Source organism: Lissotriton helveticus, chromosome 2_1 (assembly GCF_964261635.1).
Source record: "Lissotriton helveticus chromosome 2_1, aLisHel1.1, whole genome shotgun sequence".
Taxonomy (NCBI): Eukaryota; Metazoa; Chordata; class Amphibia; order Caudata; family Salamandridae; genus Lissotriton; species Lissotriton helveticus.
The window spans coordinates 1,058,483,749-1,058,496,524 of NC_136059.1; the positions used below are offsets into that span (position 1 = coordinate 1,058,483,749).

The window sequence follows — 12,776 nt, forward strand, 5'->3', positions numbered from 1 at the left end:
CGGTGCCCCTGGCTAAGGCTGCTGCTTGGCAGGCGAGACTGCTGGGCCCAGGGTGGAGGGAGGCGCTACAGAGCATATTAACAGCAGCAGACACCCCCCAGCGCAGAGGCACAACTAGAGCCACATTTCAGGGAGGGGGGGGGGCTGAAACATTAAGCAGTAGGTAGGGTGGTGCTGCAGGGGCTCTTAGAAGGGGTGGAACATCAACAAAGCCTCTTTAACATGCACACGGTCTTTTAATGACCTGTGAAGTGCTCGGATGCGGCTGTGTGTGTGCCCGGGAGCTGTCTGAGCCAGGGCTGCCACACACGAGGGGGGGTCATTGTCAGGCGACACACCCACAGAGTGGAGGCGACACAGTACGGTGTCGTGGCACACACTTTGGAAAGCTCTGGCCTAGAGATTTGAAAAGTTGCAGGGAGGTGAGTCGATTGCTTTGCAGAGTGAAACGTTGGGCCGTAAATTAACCAGTCATCCCGGTACTGAAAAACCTGGTGTCCTGATCTTCTGGGAAAATCTGCCACTTGAGCCATGCATTTTGTGAAGACTCTGAGAGCCAACCTCAACCTGAAAGGACGCACTTTGAATTGGTAATGGCACCCTGCCACCACGAACCGCAGAAACCTTCTGTACTTTAAGTGGATGGGAATATGGAAAAACGCACTCAGCAGGTCCAGTGAGGTCACGTAATCCCCTGTATCTACTAGTTACGATATATCCTGCAGGGATAACATCCTGAAAGGCTGTTTCTTGATGAATTTGTTTAACCCCTTGGCTGCGGGGGTTAATCCCCCGCTATGCTGGGGTGCGGGGGGCGCGCACAGCGCCCCGGTGCTGATGACGAGCTCAGCTCGTCATCAGCCACGGTGCTCGTGTGCTGATGACGAGCTGAGCTTGCCAAGGCCACACCCGTTTCCTTAGAACGCTCAGCACAGCGGGGGAATTATCCCCGCGTGTGAGCGCTCTAACGGCCATGACGAGCTGAGCTCGTCATCAGCACACGAGCACCGTGGCTGATGACGAGCTGAAGCTCGAAAACCTTGTTGGAAGTAGAGTTGATACCTACTTTGCTGACATAGCACTCGAGAAGAAAACTGACCTCTGTCTCTGCCATGAAAAGACTGGAATCACTGCTGTTGTAACGTGCCCAGTAAACAACCGGTTTCAGTGTCTGATTTTATGGACTGCAAGGCATCATCTAGATGCTTTCCAAATAGTTTCCCATCAAAGGGATTGTTTAGGATTTTTGCCTGCACCTCTGGGCGAAACGTCATCGCTTTCAGCCACCCTTACAGACGCAATACTGCCGCACTAGTCATCTGTTGAAAGGTCGTAAAGGAGATGTCCATGGCAGCAATTATTATTTCTGAAGAGGCCTTCTCCTCTCCTATCAGACTTTTTCAGGCTTCTTTTCTCTTGTCCTTCAGGGAGATACTCTAGGAATGCTGACATGTCAGACTGCATCTGATGGTTGTATCTGCGACCCTCTCTATCAGGAGGGGTTGTGCAAGATGAAGATGGACTTTTAGCCTGACGTTGAGCCACTTGCATTATTACAGAGTCCGGACGATGCTGATCTATAATGCAAGTTGCTGAATTGTCAGGAGCTTTATATTTAAATTCTAGCTTTGGAATGACTGTAGCCACTGAAACAGGTGTTTTCAACAATTTTAATCCCTCCTGACAGATGAAGTCAATAATAGAGATTGATCTGATAGTAGCCTGACCAGCACGCTTAAAACCGCAGAGAAAGCATCCTGTTTGCTTAGCTGGTAGAGGGAGACCAAAACGCTTTGACACTCTCTCCAGGATTCCATGAAAACCATAATATGGAGGTGAATCAGCCAGAGGTGTGGTAGGCGAAGCAGATAGTGGTGCTACGTAGTTGTCCCACTCCGGGTGATCCTCTGCAGAGTCAAAGGGGATTGTCCTTCCTCAGGCTGTAGGTCATCATCGCTATCCGCGAATGAGTCTGTGATTGTAATAGGGGGTAACACCGATCTTTCCCTTGGTTGTGGTCTGACAAGGCTCTTCTGAAGAGAGATTGTCTCTGGGACATCGGGATGCCTTGTAGTTTTCTGTGTCGGAGCACTGGCCACAGGAAACCTTTTCTAATAAACATTTAACATCATGTGCAAATCTGTGACCAAAGAGATAGGGACCACAATTAAGACCCCCTGCATCTGATGCTGCTCATCAGGCTCGTAATATAGGTAGTGTTCTTGGAAGGTGTCATACCCCTGAGCCGGCTCCTGGTCTGCATCTTCATCCTCAGTTTCTTGGCACTTTTAAATTTACCTGATAATGACTATATGATGGCCTGAAGAGACATTCGTCCCCTGATTCCTGCTTCTCCAGCGGGTGCACAGGAGGTAAAGGTAAAACCTTTGAAATGTCATGGAGCATGGGTGAAGGTATGCCCTTATCTAAGATGAACAAAGCATTAATTACTGTTGTCGACGGGGTCGTCGACGATATATCCCTGAATGGAAAACTCATCGACCCCAGCCCTTCAGATGTAGGTGATGGCGTCAACGTCGCTCCGCAGAACTCCGTGCCGTCTGTGACAGTCTCATCGACGACAACAATGCCGTCATCTGAGTCTTCGTCGACGGTGAAGATGTGATTGGAGTCGTCCTGGTTGTCACCGTTGTAGATGTCGCCATATTCACCGGCATTAGAGGGGATACCTGAGAAGACAAATCGGTCGTCAAGGGGGTAAAATCAACATATCCATTGATGGACTAATTTTCTTCGTCGATAGCTCATTGAATGGAAGGACAGGAGCAGATCTAGGTGAAGATGCAGATCTTCTGTGAAAGAGAGAAGGTCCAACTAGCTCTTTGCTTCTCGACCTCTCAACACTGGTCAGACCCCCAGGATATAGCGGCATGGATTAGCAAATTTAGCGGCACAAATACTGAAATTTAGCGGCACAAATATGGAAATTTAGCGGCATTTTTGCGGCACTTTATTTTACTCATAATCATTCATTTTCAGCCTTAAATCAATGGAAACTGTTTTAGCAGAGTATTCCGCTTTGAAATAGGCGGCCTGGAATATGGAACAGAGGAAGCAGCCCACAGGTGAAGGCTGTTATCCCTAGGAAAGGCAATCCTCCATTTGCTTTAGTGTAGGTTCTGAGAAGCCTTGTAGGCGACATGGCCAGCTGCATAGCATTGCTATTCCTAGCTCTCAGTGGCTCGAGAACCAATGTGAACTTATAATACCTCTGGTCTGGCAACTTCACCTCCTTCCTAGTCTATCTTCCCAAGGCTGCACGTATTGGGAAAGCACAAACTCCTGCTCTCTTCTAACCGTTGAATGCCCTCTTCCTATCCCTGGGACTGCATCACCCAGTTAAACTTATAGCATGCCTGGTATCTGGCTCTGGTCCCAGGAGTCTGTGATAATTCTCCTACCATTTGCCCCACTCAAGTGCCACCATTCTGCCCTTAAGGGTGTCATCTCCTTCTTTGCCCAAGGGTAAAGCATATGGAATTTCACCCACTAAAAATGATACAACATGCCCCTGCCAACTTTGTTGTGTGGGAATGACAACGAGACCAGTAAAATCACCAATCAGCGAGCACCGCAGCATGATCCTCTGCAAAAAAACAAATACCGAAAGGTGCTCACACTTCCTTGAGGCACACCAGACAGTTTGCGCTGGACCATTATTGACTCCAACCCTAGCTGGCCAGCGAGAACCCTGTACACACAGGAACAACTCTGGAGGTTTCGTTTGAGATCTAGCACTCAGGGATTGAATGACGACAGACCCTGGGCTGAATTTATTATTTAATTCCTCTCTTTAAGTTCCTCCTCCCCAGTGTCGTAGCCCGTGAACCACACCAACCAGGGCTTTTCTCCACACTCATAGGGTGAGTTTGTCCTCGTAGATACTGTTACCTCTTCTATCCCCGGAGATGGAGCCTACATAAATACCCGATTAAGTAGGACTCTCTACTATGAACTTCAAAACCCCTCCAACCCCATCCCTTGTTTTGCCTTCCCTCTGTCAACCATATCTTGATGAAGGGGATTACGAGGATATTCGTCACTGTTTTTATCAACCTCACTATTTTTATCATACTCACTGCCAGACTCGGGCATCTGCCCTCCCCCGCCAATTACGGCTGTGTTTTCTGTACACCTGACAAGTTGCCACATTTGAACGGCCATAACCATGTCAAGATCACGCCCATCAACTATTGTGGATTAGCGAGGCCATTATCCCAAAACACCCCTGACTGAATGTTTGTAATACTTTTATTGCAAACACTTCAATCCTGACTCTGAGGATCCCGTGTACCACAGCTCCTGGCCACCCTCTTACTTGTGCTCATAATAATATTCTGATCAATTAAACCTACTGCCATGCGCCCCGGCCCTCCCCAAGATGGTGGTGCAACACAGCTGTTACAGTCCCTGGTGACCACTTTGCTTTTTTCACGCTACACACACTTCCGCTACCTGGTCGGAGTAAGACCTTCCTCGCACTCCCCACAATCACCTCCCATACAGATACAACCTTTTCCCTGCACGCCTTCCATTTCACGGGCACTTTTGTAAAAATAGCCGAATTTTTACACAAGTGCCGATTTCGCGGGCACTTTTGTAACAATCGCGGCATTTTTACATTAGTGCCGAATTCGCGGCAAGCCGCGAAATCCTGGAGGGTCTGACTGCTCTCCCAACTGTGGGATTTAACCCTTTTTGAGTCTGTCAGATGAGGAGGAGTACTCATTTTTTGTTTCTTTGAGGAGGCAAGTCCCGTCTCCTCACACATAGACTTAGACTGAGCTTACTTTTTCTGTAGCTAAAGAAGCAGTCTGGCCTCACGATCTTTGAGGGTCTTAGCTGAGAAAGTATAACAGTACTTGCACTCCTTAGGGTTGAGCTTTGGGTAAAGGCAGTACAAACATTCCTTGTGGGGGTCTTCAGGGAAGAGTCTTGATGTCCCACAGGACTTGCAAGGCCTGAAAAGCACCTTTTTGGAATCCTAAGACATGATCCAAATAGGAACTCACACCACCAAACTGTACCTCAGATATTGCCTGGAGGTTTGAGGATCAACTGGATAACTATCAGGTCAAAAGTTGAGATCTGAAACACTGATTGAGCAGAGCTCAGTAAGACTCCGTAACAGAGGACGTGCGGTAAGAAATCTGGGTATCGTGGCCCTGCAGAGGATGAGTGCTTCAGGGTCTCTGAACTGATTGGTTGAAGTTTAGATGTTTTAAAACAATGTGAATTGGCTACCAATGTATATTGTTTTCAATGGGGGTTTAGTGCTAATACTTTAAAGTACGAGTTACTTACCTTCGGTAACGATGTATCTGGTAGAGACTATTCTAGCCGCAGATTTCTTAACGTAGAATTATCCCCAGACGTGAGACTGGACCCGGAATTTTTTTTGCCCCTCATCCCTGTGCGCCGGGGGGACGACATCACGCGCTCCGCCCAGGCGTCGTCCGCGTACGTGACATCAGCGAAGTCACATAAGTCCCACACGGACGCGCCTACGTCAGTTTTCTTCAGAGAACTTTTCTGCGCCACAATGCGGAGCCATCAGACAAAACTGTGGGAGTATGGGAACAGTGTGCAAAAGAGCAGAAAAGGTAGAAAAAAGGGCCTGGACGAACAACATCATAAGGAGCAGTGACAATACTGCAACACCCAAAGACAGGGAGATAGGGAAGAACAGAGCAGTCACCCTGCCAGTATGTAGACAGCCCCTCCCCCTGGAAAAAAGGACCACATGCAAAATGTCATGACAACATGTAGCAGGACTACAACCCCATCCAAGAACAATGAAGGGGAACTAGTTGCAAGACAACCAGGAATGATAGCCTCTAAAGCAACCCCCCAAATAGACAAGGATCACAGGCACGGCTAGAGAGCCCCAACCCAGAGAATAATAGATGGGCCATAACCTCAGCAATAAAAAGGGGAGAAGGAGGGAGGGAAAGGGTGAAGACCAGCCCCAATCACGGGACAACCAGAGTAGAGGGGTAAAGAAGTACCCCAAAACTCATCCTCTAATGTGCCAAAGAGGAGGAAAGGAACAAGAAAGAAGATGAATCAGCCTGCCAAGAGAGCGAGGGGATACACCCACAGAAGACATAGCCACTATCCCCGGGAGGCGAGTGCAGAAGACCAAGCCAAAGGCCCTCGCAGAATGGGGAGGAAGGGCGGGCCGTGAAGAAATCTGCGGCTAGAATCGTCTCTACCAGATACATCAATACCGAAGGTAAATAACTCGTACATCTGATAGAGAATACTAGCCGCAGATTCCTTAACGTAGAATAGATACCCTAGCCATACCCACGGGAAGGAGGGTCTGCGAGAGGAACCCACCTGCCTGGGCATAACAGAAGGTCCCACTGGGGACTAGTCCAACAAACAGGGCGAGGATCCCCATGCCCCCAGGCAAGGAGAACCCCTACAAGCAGAACACCACCGACTCCAAGGGGAGCGTGGGAAGAAGAACGAAGAGGAGCCCGTTCACACTGAACAGAGGAAATAAGGGCAAGGCAAGTGAAGGCCGAAGCACCCCACGTCCCTACAAGGCAACAGAACCTCCATCCAAGGCCAAAACGAGGAAGAGGAAGAGGAGCAACCTAGAGGCTCCAAGGAGGCGAGGGAAAGAAGAGAAGGCAAGTCCTCCTGTCGGGGACACACCCCACGAAGAGGGCAGCCGGCCCCACCACAGATAGAAGTCAAGAGACCAGAACGGCGCTGACCGCAACAAGCAGTGAGAAGCAGAAAGAGTAGCTCGGGGGCACCCAGGAAATCCGGGCAGGCTGCTCCCAAAAGAGTGAGGAACACAAAAGCCATCACAGCAACCAGGACAGAGAACACGAAGGTGAAGAAGGGCCCGGACACACCTCAGAGAGGGCCCGCACACATGACCCGAAGAGAAGGCGAACCAGAGCCACAACACCAGGCCGCAGACCGCAGGCAGACCAGGCGAACAGCGCAGCAACCTCGGAGAAAAAACTATCTGTGGCACCACCAAGGCATTCAAATCCAGCAAAAAAGGGAATTGCACCTGCAACATACATAAACGCCATGGAGAGCAGAGGCCCAAAGGCGACCACAACTCCCAGCATAGAACAAGCTATATAACAGCTAACACTACCCCACATAGGGTATGTTAAGTCCCAAGACATGGGAACCCTTTTAGGAAGAAACTTCCGCAGCAGAGGACAACAGAAAGAGCCGCGGGTAAAAACCCCCGCAGAATGCTTGTCAAGCAGGCAAGAGAAGAACAGGAGGCCTAGTCTCAGGGCCAACCTGGCGTGAATAACCTACAACAAAACACACAGCAAGAAGGGCCGGCCAGCAGCCAACAGGGCCACAGTCCCAATAAAGAGGACTCTCAGGCACATTAAGCACACAGATCACACAACTGGGGCTACCCGCCCCAACGAAAGAACAGCTCACAAAAACCAGACCAACCCACAAGTCACTGAGGAGGAGTAGGAGGAGGCCAAAGCCCCGCCATGAACCGGGGCGTGTAACAAAAGGGTGCCATCAAAAGGAAGATCCACCAGCCGTTCCCACACATTTTCGGGAACACACTGTCCCAAAGCCAAGCATGGCGCTGAAGGGCAACCGAAGCAGCCATGGCACGACCAAGCACCTCTGAGATGTCCAGAGCGGAACAAAGAAAAAACACCGCCAGCTCCGGGCTACCTAATGCATGGTGCCGCAAATCAACACCAGCATCCTCCAGAGAAGCTGCAGATCCAAGGGACTCCGCCGAGTCCCACAAGCAAGATGTAGCCCTGGCCAACAGACAAAGTGTTAAGGGCCCGCAGAGCTGCACTGGTTGAGACAAACATATTGCGGCCCCAAGAGTCCAGCCAGCAGGCCACCCGTCAAGGTGGAGCCAACAGCGACAGCAGGGAAGGAAAGGTGGATCCGCAAAAGGGGCCCACTGGCAAAGGGGTGGAGGGAAAGACACACCGGGTCACATGGGGCTGGAAGGTGCCGGTGCAGAAGGTGTTGGGGCACCGGATCCCCCGTGGTGCGAACCTTAAAAGGGGAGCGGCAGCGCCCTCCCACCAGAGCCCTGGTGAAGGACCTCCAAAAGATGATACGCGGGGAAATGGGCAGCCGGATCCCCAATGCGCAAAATTCGCACAGCCGTGGAAACAGTGCGATCGAAGGCCGCACCTGCCTCCGTAGGGCCCTGCGGCGGAAAAAGCAGCTCCTCCGTGGGCGATGGCTGCAAACTAAGGCGGCCATCCCCTAAACCAAGCGGAGCAGGGAAGGGCCAGGCCGGAAAGGAGAAAGAGGCGCCGGAGAGTGGGGGATCTGTGGTTCCTCTGGCGAAAACTGTGGCAAGGAGCCGTCTTTAGATGACGTCGGGGAAAAAGCCACGACACGGCGGCCCATCTCTGGCAAGGGCGACACCAGCAGGTGCCCAACCTCCGGGGAAGAGGGGGCGTCCGAGGGCGAATCCACGACCTGACGCCTGTCCCGTGCTATAGAGTTCGCAACCTGGAGCAGGGCATCATCGTCCAGCACCACAGGAGATGTCGGACAGGTCTCCACCACGCCACACGGCGCAGGGGACCGGGGCCGGGCTGGAGCCGAGGTGGCCAAGGGACGGTGCTGGAACGGCGCCGACTTGACCTCGGACGAGGCAGCCGCCTGCATGGAGGAACGAGAAGCACCTGGAGAGCGACAAGAAGTCCCCCGCGAGCGTTGATCCATGTAAGGGTGAGAGGGGTCCGCCGACCCCCATGGCGGAGCCAAGGCCAACTCGACCTCCGGCGAGGCATCCGCCTGCGTTTAGGGACGAGAGAGACCCGGGGAGTGACAAAGAGTCCCCCGCCAGCCCCAACCCATGAGGGGACGAGAGGGACCCGCCGATCCCTGTGGAGCCGCCAAGGCCAACTCGACCTCCGATGAGGCAGCCGCCTGCGTGGATGGACGAGAAGGGCCTGGAGAGGGACAAGAGGAACCCCTCCAGCCTCGACCCATGACGGGAGGAGAGGGGTCTGACGATCCCTGTAGCGGCGTCACCTCGGCCTCAGATAGAATAGCCACCTGTCGAAATGGCCGAGTGGGGCTCGGGGATATGACCCGAGCCCCGGCAACCTTCCACGACACCACAGGAACTCCTGCAGGAGTTTGCGGCAAAGCAGAGGTGCCCTGGTCCGAATGAGGGACCCCCGAAGGGCCGCACCCCAACGGCACCACATCCTCCGAACCTGGATCCGAACCAGTCACGCCGGGGCCGAAGCCGCCGGCGACGCCGTGGAAAGCCCCGCACAGAGCAAGGTATCCGTCGATGTCCCAGGAGCTGAAGGAGGAGTGGAAGAAGCCAGCGAGGCCTGCAAAGCTGCCGCATAGGTCTCCATCTGGGCTCTCGACATCCCCTCACCGGGGAACGGTGGATAGGGGGATAATACGTGGGCCGCATCACACGCAGAGAGCCCACGCACCCAACAGGCCGGAAACCAGCCCTCGGGGACAAACTGCGACACTTACCGACAGGGGAGCGACAATCTTGTGGCACAGGAGAGGGATGAGGGCGATGGCGATGAGGGCCGCTCAGAAAACCTTCTGCAGAAGTCGATCGAGAAGACGAAGCCGATCTGGACATGCGACCCGAGAGAAGTTTCATCCGGCGTTCCCGCCGCGACTTCGGCTTCAACCTTTGGCACGCCTCGCAGTCAGTAGAGCCGTGATCATCCCCCAAGCACCACATGCAAATGAGGTGAGGATCCGTCGCCGACATCAAGCGCCCACAAGACTAACAAGTCTTAAAGCCCGAAGGCATTTGCACACTGCTCCCACAGTACACGCAAAAGTGAAGGAAAAAGGCACAAACAGGGCCGCAGCACAAACCGGATCCGCCTTACACGTGGAAAAGGAAAAAACTGACATAGCCGTGCTGGGGTGGGACTTACATAAACTTGCTGACATCATGTACGACGTCTGGGCGGAGCCGCGTGAAGTCGTCCTCCCGGCGCGCAGTGATGCTGCGCAAAACATTTTCCGGGTCCAGTCTCACGCCTGGGGATAATTCTACGTTAAGGAATCTGCAGCTAGTAGTCTCTATCAGATACTGCTTATATTTCGGTTACCTTGGGACTTCCACCATGACGACGGGAGAGATTCAAGCATGTGAATCTATGAAAGATACAATACTGGAGAAAGAATATTATCTGACTTACCTTTTGTTACACTTAGGTTCGAGCATACAGCACACATTAGCTATATATGTAGCAAACATACACAACAGATGTTATTGTAGAGTTGTTTAGATACATGCATAGAATGACTGTGTAATACAGACGTGGTGAATCTGACCTCTTGGTCTTTGGGTGCATCTCCTGCTTGAGTTAAGAGATCTGCATGTGCGTAGAGAAACCCAAGGTCTACTTTAAAATCCATTTCTTGTATCAGGACCTTGAAATACCTATTCAAAATAAAAATCACATGCTTATATTTTAAAGTGTATACTTTCTTATCAGGTTTAATTACAGTTCATGGATTGACAAATTTAAAGTTGGTGATTTTCAGACAACTGTGCTAGCCCCAGAAATGCCAAGAAGACTTTGCTGTTCACATGCTCTTCGCATAGGACGTGCGTCACAAAAAGCTTTTCCTGTGAATAGTTGTATTTTATGCACTTGTAAGGAGTAAATTACACCTGAATATCAGAACCTCATCTACAAAGCATTTTCTGTAAGTATCCGGACTGACTAAAACAAGCTGAGTGAATCAGGACCTAATTCACAGATAAAGCTTTGTAAATTCGGCACAGAGAAAAAAGACTCAGCACCCTGTGACAATAGTAATCAATATCTCTTTTACGTCCATGGGCCTCAGATCTGATTGGGCAACTCAATCACAATTATTTATGTTACATGTGCCATACTTCCCATGAGGGATTTGTACCACTGTAGCAAAACAGAAAAATATAAAAGCATTTGATACAATCAAGAAATAAGAAGGTGCACAGAAGAAACCGGATCCAGTTTGGCGGTAATTGCTTTCCGACACACACTTTGAGATCTCACAATGCAGGATGGCTCAAGTCTAATAGTAAAGATAAAAATCACAGGAGCAAAATGAACACATTACTTAAGTTTAGTAACTTATCTTAGACTATTCCCCAGGCAACAGACTGGATCCGTAAAACCTTTTTCTATGCAGTGCACCAGCGCGCCTCCATGTTTAGTCCATACCTTCTCAGAAGTGATGAAGCAGACCTGCATATAAGTGCCACCCCTGTACACTGGCCTCAGTTCTTTTCCCTTTACGTGTACTCATAAGCGAAGTATGAACCATTGTTGAATACTGTAAGGAAATCTCTCCTTTTTTATTATCACCCCAAAGGTTTGTCATATTTACTATGGAGAAGGCTAGTAGCCCCAGTGACGTGTGCAGAGTTACAGGCTGACACCTCAGCCCTGCTAACTTCTGACTGGGACTAGTAAAGTCAGTACTGTAAGGTATCAAAAAATTCATTACAAAAAGCTCGACTTGATACTCAAATCGGAATTAATGGAACTTGTTGCTGCGCGCAACTTTTGAAAAATTGCAACTTTGTTGCCTAACTCCTAAAGTACCTGTTTAAGGTTCCCCACAGGGTCTGTTCCCAGGACAGCTTTTTGCCCATCTGGGGAGATGTGAAAACTACATCCCGGAAAGAACACAATAAAAGCCTGCATGGGGGAGTGGTGTTATCTCTCCCTGGCAGGTAGCCACCTGGGTGTTAGCCTAGAAAGGGGAAGACACCATTGAAAGGTCAATGGGCAACACTTAGAAGATGGACTGCTCTATTGTTTAGGCAGATAGGCTGGCAGTAGGGAGAGAGAGTGGAAGCCAGTTGCGAGCTCAACTTTTCTGGGGCATGTACCACCTAGGTAGCCAAACCTCTGGGTTGGGATAGGGAGTGCTGCACACTAAAAGGGTTCTGTCATGTTGGCAATGGGCAGAATGGAGACTTCAGGGATGGCTAGATGCCACACTTCTCAGGAAGTAGTCGTCAGAAGGCAGGTGATCAAGTAGTCCATTGGCTAGTGACTGTGGCCTACTCTGAGGGCATTTTCTGGGTATTTAAAGGACACCCAGAACTCAGATCTCGCTGGACTGGAGAAGAGGACCGAAGAAGGACTGCCATGCTCCACCAAGGACACAGCAAAGAAAGGCTTCACCAAGGTGGACTGCAACCACTGATAGCAAAGGAATATGCTACTTACCAGTATGCATCTGTTCTTGGCATGTAGGGCTGCTGACATTCATATCTTTGCATAGATCGCTGCCTAGTGTTGGGTCCGGATGATTGCACCTTGTGGTCCTGGAAGAGTCTTCGAAGTATCACGAGATAGGTGACTCCTCCCCTGGACTACAGTGCGCATGGGCATCTTCTCCATCCTCAGATTGTTTTATGCCATTGTGGCAAAGATGGAGTATAGAAAAGTAAGAGATGTCCATGTAAATGTATGTAGAAAAGTACTGCAGCTGTGACAGGCACCGGGGAGGAGGGTGGGCGATATGAATGTCAGCAGCCCTACATGCCAAGAACAGATGCATACTGGTAAGTAGCATATTCCGTTCGAGGCATGTGGGCTGCTGAATTCATATCTTTGCATAGACTGTATAGCAGTATTTCCTCTAGCGGTGGTCACCTGTACCAGCTGCAGCAGTTTGGAAAAGAGTTTTAAGGACAGCTTGGCCCACAGCAACTTGCTGCTTTGATTGCACATCTACACAGTAGTGTTTAGTGAAAGTGTGTATGGTAG

At 50.6% G+C, this 12,776-nt stretch overlaps 1 protein-coding gene across 2 annotated transcripts in view; it reads right to left on the minus strand.

The window, feature by feature from the left end:
* The window catches only part of VPS13A (vacuolar protein sorting 13 homolog A), a 2,196,319-nt gene that overhangs the window by 575,326 nt on the left and 1,608,217 nt on the right, over nt 1-12,776 (minus strand). For both annotated transcript variants that reach the window (XM_078675860.1, XM_078675861.1), the window contains exon 59: nt 10,336-10,444. In XM_078675860.1, coding sequence (XP_078531986.1) covers nt 10,336-10,444 — 109 coding nt within the window. The remainder of the gene's footprint in view (nt 1-10,335; nt 10,445-12,776) is intronic.